The 5,951-nt window shown below is 36.7% G+C and overlaps 1 protein-coding gene across 4 annotated transcripts in view; it reads left to right on the forward strand.

The window, feature by feature from the left end:
- Positions 1-5,435, forward strand: part of ERG (ERG, ETS transcription factor) — a 326,982-nt gene extending 321,547 nt beyond the window's left edge. For all 4 annotated transcript variants that reach the window (XM_019525075.1, XM_019525073.1, XM_019525077.1 and 1 more), the window contains 2 exons: positions 403-450; positions 3,095-5,435. In XM_019525075.1, the coding sequence (XP_019380620.1) occupies positions 403-450; positions 3,095-3,615 (569 nt within the window). In that variant the 3' untranslated portion in view covers positions 3,616-5,435. The remainder of the gene's footprint in view (positions 1-402; positions 451-3,094) is intronic.
- Positions 5,436-5,951: the final 516 nt, after the last annotated feature.

A 5,951-nucleotide genomic window follows, 5' to 3' on the forward strand; every position in this document is an offset into this window, starting at 1 on the left:
CCCCCCCCCCCCCCCGTTTATTATCACATTTGCTGCACATGGTACTTATGCCAATGAAGGGATCACCTGGGCAGTGGGTAAAGTAAGAAGAAAGCAGGGGGAAAATACAACCTCCCTTTTTTTACTAAAAACAGATGGGTTTTTTTCCCCTCTTCTCCTTGATTTAGCTTAAGCAGTGCTTCCTCTGTCTCCTTGGCTGGAGTCTCCCTAGTTCAGTTTGCTGTAACCATTTGTCCAGGGCAGGGAAGTCATACGACAGATCACAGTTCTCAGGTCCCTGGAGCGGCCTTTACCTTTGGCTATGCATGTGTGTCAATTATGTATGCAAATCTGTATGCATGATACCCACATTTCTAATTGATTTTAGGTTGTTGCATCTTTTTTTTCTTCATTTTCATGTAGATCCCTACCAGATTCTTGGACCAACCAGTAGCCGTCTTGCAAATCCAGGTGAGGATTCTTGATACCTTAAGATGACTTTTCTAATCTCACCACTGAAGAAACCTCACTACAAATTAAATGCCAGATTCAGCAGGGGAGGTGACCCTTCTTAGCTCCCATCAAAATCAACCAGCAAAGCTGTAGAAGCTGATGGAACCCAACAGATTACAGAATTGATCTTTTAATCACATGAATAGTTTTACTAAAGTCAAAGAGAGCCAGTGCAAGGGCTTATTTAAGCCTTATTTAGAAGGTTGGTGTTATGGTGTCCCATTGATAAGACTGAAGTTCACCCAGTGAGATTCTCCCACTCAGAAAAAAGAGAAAGCTTCAGTTACAAGTAAGATCAGATTTTGATTAAATATGACGTGCCATTTCTAACATGTTATTGAGTACATTCTGAACTGTAGCTTATAATATTTAGAAAGGGATGCAAAACATCACTGTGGTGAGTAATTATTTTGATAGACTATTAAAATATTTTGATACACTGATCTCACTGTGGTTAACCTGATGCCATAGTAATCAGTCCAGTTAACTGTGTCCAATACAACCAGAGCCAGCCTAGTATAAATGAGATCAGTCTGGGCCAGAAGACTGATATTGCATATGTCATCGACTATTACCCCTTCTCTAACATCCAAACACTAGAAAGCTTCTTTCTTTCTGCTCCTTTCCCCCACTGTATTATTTCTGTCTATAAAATGTCTTACTTTTCATGGTTCTTAGGGCAATGTTGTTATGAGTTGTTTAGGTTGGGAGCATTTCAATTGGTACTGAATACCAGCTTGTAATTAGTAATACCAATTCGTAATGTCAATTGCTATTTTCCCCTTTATTTAGCTTTTTTAGATAGTTATTGTATAGTTTAGTGTAATTTTTAAGACAACATTTTTTACATCTTTTAAGAAAGAAGTTAAATAAGAACTAGTGTCAGAACGTTGTTTACAAATCACATTGGAAACTGGGTACCTAGCTCCTTCAAACCATTTGCAAATCCCAGCCTAGCACATTTGTATCAACTGTCTTTTTGCTAGACTTGTGCCTACAGCATTCTGGAAAGTGCTAATGTGACCTGCTCTGAATGGGGATACATTTCAACATTTGGGGAAAGTCAGGGGTATGGAATTTCTACAAACCATCATTCCTGCACTTTAACAAGTTTGTGTATTTATAAAATGATGGAATTACTCTCTCATTAAAAGGAAATTGACAGCAATGATTTATTTTCATAGGACTATATATTACATTTGGAAGGCAAGTGTTTATATTAGAACATATGTTGGATTGCTTGTTCAAAAAAATTGTGTTTTGTCCAGTGCTGAACTGTTTATTGATTTCCAAAGTCTAATCCTCTTGTTATGTTTTATGTATTAAAATTGCATGCCCTGCTCATACCATAGATTCTTTTGTTTGTTTGTTTATATAATGCATGTTAATGGAACAGAAGAAATTCATTAAGAACAGTTTGGATAAATATCATTTAAAGGAATATAGGTTTCAGTTGCACTGAAGTATAAACTGCTAATAGATTTCAGATGTGACTTAAGATTGATATTATAATGTACCCTTATAAACTTTCCAAAGAAAAGCTTATTTATTATACCTACATATCAGCTTTAAAAATGTAATTTCTCATCAGAGATGTACAGAAATGTATGGCTGACAAATTCTGCTGACATTATGCTTCATGAAACAGAGCACATTACAAGCAGTTGCACACTGCAGAGCACAGTTGCATGCAGTAATTTTCATAATTTCAGTGCTGCTTTATCAAAAATTGTTCCTCTTCTTACATGAATATAATTGGCAAGACCTATCTAACACAAGTGACAGCTGCTTAGAAACCTCATATTTTATTTTATCACATTGACGAATGCAACATTTCCAATAGGATCAACTCTTTCTCTTTAAGATTTAATTGGGGGTGGGGGGAGAGAGAAGCAGGGCTGCAGGTCAGGATGAGACACTGCTTTGAGTCTTAGCCTCAGCAATTATTTGCACTCTTGTTTGACTTAGGACAATTACAGTAATTCATTTTATGAACTTTTCATTGTTCCCCCAAATGCTATGCAATATAGTCAGGGGCAATGCAGCAGTATGCTAATGAGTTTTCGCTCTGCATTTCCCTAAATACTGGAAATGGGTGATATGGTTTGGATTAGATCCAGCTTTCTCTAAACTTCTACATTTTGTGTAGCTTTATTCCATGGTAGAGAATATTTAATTGCAAAATATGTTATGAGAATAAGACCAATATCATGTAATGGAAGTAAAGGCTGTTTCTCCTGAGCTTTGGGGATTAGTTTCCTAAATATGCATTGTATTATTTTGCCATCAGTTGTCCAAACTGACTGACATTAGGTCATTACTGAATCTACATATAATGACATTCTCCTTCCCAAATTTGGAAAAACAGTATATTCTGTCATGGTCTCTGATATGCAAGGGTTTTTCTTTTTCTTTTCCATTTTTTTTCTTTTTAGAAAAAGAAAAGAGGTGCCACTTTGAGACTGAGAGGTAGAAAGGCTGAAACATTGGCTAATTGGCTATGCATTTGGATTTTGTAGGTCTGCATGACAATCTGGAAGAGTTGCCATTGTTATGTTATTAGACACTGATTCCACCTTTCTATTTTCTGTTCCGCTCACAGGGAGTGGACAAATCCAGCTGTGGCAGTTTCTACTGGAGCTCCTGTCAGATAGCTCTAATTCCAACTGCATCACTTGGGAGGGCACCAACGGTGAGTTCAAGATGACTGACCCTGATGAAGTAGCCCGGCGCTGGGGAGAGAGGAAAAGCAAACCTAACATGAACTATGACAAGCTCAGTCGTGCACTCCGTTACTACTATGACAAAAATATTATGACTAAAGTCCATGGTAAGCGTTATGCCTACAAGTTTGACTTCCATGGAATTGCTCAGGCTCTCCAGCCACATCCCCCAGAATCATCTATGTACAAGTATCCATCAGACCTACCCTACATGAGCTCCTATCACGCACATCCCCAGAAGATGAACTTTGTAGCTCCCCATCCTCCAGCTTTACCTGTAACTTCCTCCAGCTTTTTTCCTGCTCCCAATCCATACTGGAATTCACCAACTGGAAGTATCTACCCTAATACTAGGCTTCCAGCTACGCATATGCCTTCTCACCTTGGCACCTATTACTAAATGGAAAAAAGAGAAAGAGACATGCACTTCTCCCATTATGGAATATAGTCCCCAAAGAATTATAAAGAACTCTACTGGAGAACATGAATTAAAAGTGCCTAAAGAGACATGCAAAGTTTGACTGGGAAAAAAAGATGTCAAAAAGACTTTGTGTCGTAGGGATTGAAAGAAAGTTTTCAAGTATAAAGATGCTAAAATGTAATGTTATATGGGCATCAGGTATATGGACCAAAAACTGCAAGACTGTTGTAGGTAAAAACATGAAATGATATGGAGAACCTACAGGAGAAAGTGGTCTTAAAATGTTGATAAGCTTTTGTATAAAGTTTGATATCTTGTAAACTGGGACTATAGTACAGCAATATAAGGATAACTCTATAGTGACCTAACATACAGTATATGAATTCATTTAAAAATAACAAAAAAACCTACCTGTATTTAAAAGATAGAAACATATCAAAAAAAGACTGGTCTAGTATGGAGGCTGATTTGGAATATGATGGCATTCTTTCAATTAAAATCAAAATGCATTCCATTTATTGGGGAAGTATCAGCTATTTCAAACTGTGAAGACAAACCAAGCTTTAAGATACCTTGACAGTATTACAGGAACCCTGAGCCAAACATAGGAATTAAGAATGTGCTGAAGGGCAAGTGTATGGTTGTAGACCAAGGGCCTGCATATGATATAGGAAGTAGAAGGAAAGAGAAAGAAGAGGAAGTTGATGGGAATGGGAGAAAAAATGCTTTTTTCCTGGTAGATACTCAAGAGATTGAAAACATGGTGGTGCTTGGTGGACTAAGAAGAATTACTTGTTTGGACAAGAAACATTCTGATCAATATCATACCATTCCCAGTATTACAGAAGGAAAAGACTTGATTTAAAAAATAGTAAAAAAGGAAGAAGCAGTAGAATTCAGAAATCAGAATACGCATCTCTTTTTTAAAAGTTCAGAACTGGAATTGTTTGATATTTAAAGGTAACCTGTAGGACCTCATCAGTATTAAGGGAGTTTGTTTTCTAATGTTGTAAGAGACAAACCCAGACTGCCAAAATCAGAAATCACTTGAGTATTTTTGTTAGGCGGGCGCCAGTTTTTCTTTTTTGAGTCGCGAACGCTGTGCGTTTGTCAGAATGAAGTATACAAGTCAATGTTATTTTTTTCCTTTTTATATAATAATTATATAACTTATGCATTTATACACTACGAGTTGATCTCGGCCAACCAAAGACACAAGAAGGGACAATCAAAAATATTGTGGCCTTGAATTTTAACTCTGTATGCTTAATGTTTACATTATGAACATATTAGTACTTAGAATGCAGAATGTATGTAATAAAATAAGCTTGGCCTAGCATGGCAATCCAGATCCACACTGTAGTCTGCATTTGCATTTTTAGTGACTAAGATGTCTGTTAGATCATCTTCCTGCGTGTTAAGATACTTTACAATGTTTGGGTTTTAAGTATGTTTTTTTTATTGTGAATTTTGGAAAACACAAAAATAAGGGACAGGTAGCACTGGGTAGAGTTGGGCTTAATATGGACAAGTCCTGTTAATCTTGTCCCACACACTTACATTCTGCCCTGCTACTTCTGTCCTGAGCATTAAATTCTTTGATTAAGTATGAAAATGAAACACAGAATTGGGGGGGAATAGTGATCCAAATTTTCCTTTCCAATGTATCAGATAATATGACAAATCATAGCCCAAATCATACTACTATGCTAAAAAGTTTGTTGAAACCCCATTCTCTTTTGCTATTAACATATACTGTACCATTTTTGATAAATAAAATGAATACTGAATAACTTCCATTATTCCTCCCTTCAAAACTGAGTGAATGATAGTTTCTTCACTTGTCATGAAAATCCCTCTCTAATGCTTATCCTGAGCAGAACATTCTCTTTGTGTTCCAAATACAGATTGTTCCTGCACTGTATGCTAGCCCCAGGCCCACTTATTTAATGGCATTAACTTCATTTTTTTTCATCAGCTGAGTAGCTGGCCTAGAGATTTAAATTTGACATTTATGAGTAGCTGTTCACAGCAGGCACTGTTTACTGTGGAAAATCCAATCAATCCAGACTTCAGATTATGTCCCCTTTTTGGTTCCTCATCTGCCCTTCTTACTTATAATGGGCAAGGTGGATTTTAATGCAAGCATTGAATAGCCATGATGTATTTTGTTCACCCTTGCAAAGCAACAAATACTTAGCTAACAGACTTGAATGTTATGGGTGTTTTGCAATAGTTTATAAATGTAGGATTGGGTATAAATCAGATTGCAAGTAATGGCATCATCAGTCATACAATAGTCACTTGGAATAGAA

Source organism: Gavialis gangeticus, unplaced genomic scaffold (genome assembly GCF_001723915.1).
Source record: "Gavialis gangeticus isolate Ggan-Ray unplaced genomic scaffold, GavGan_comp1, whole genome shotgun sequence".
Classification (NCBI taxonomy): Eukaryota; Metazoa; Chordata; order Crocodylia; family Gavialidae; genus Gavialis; species Gavialis gangeticus.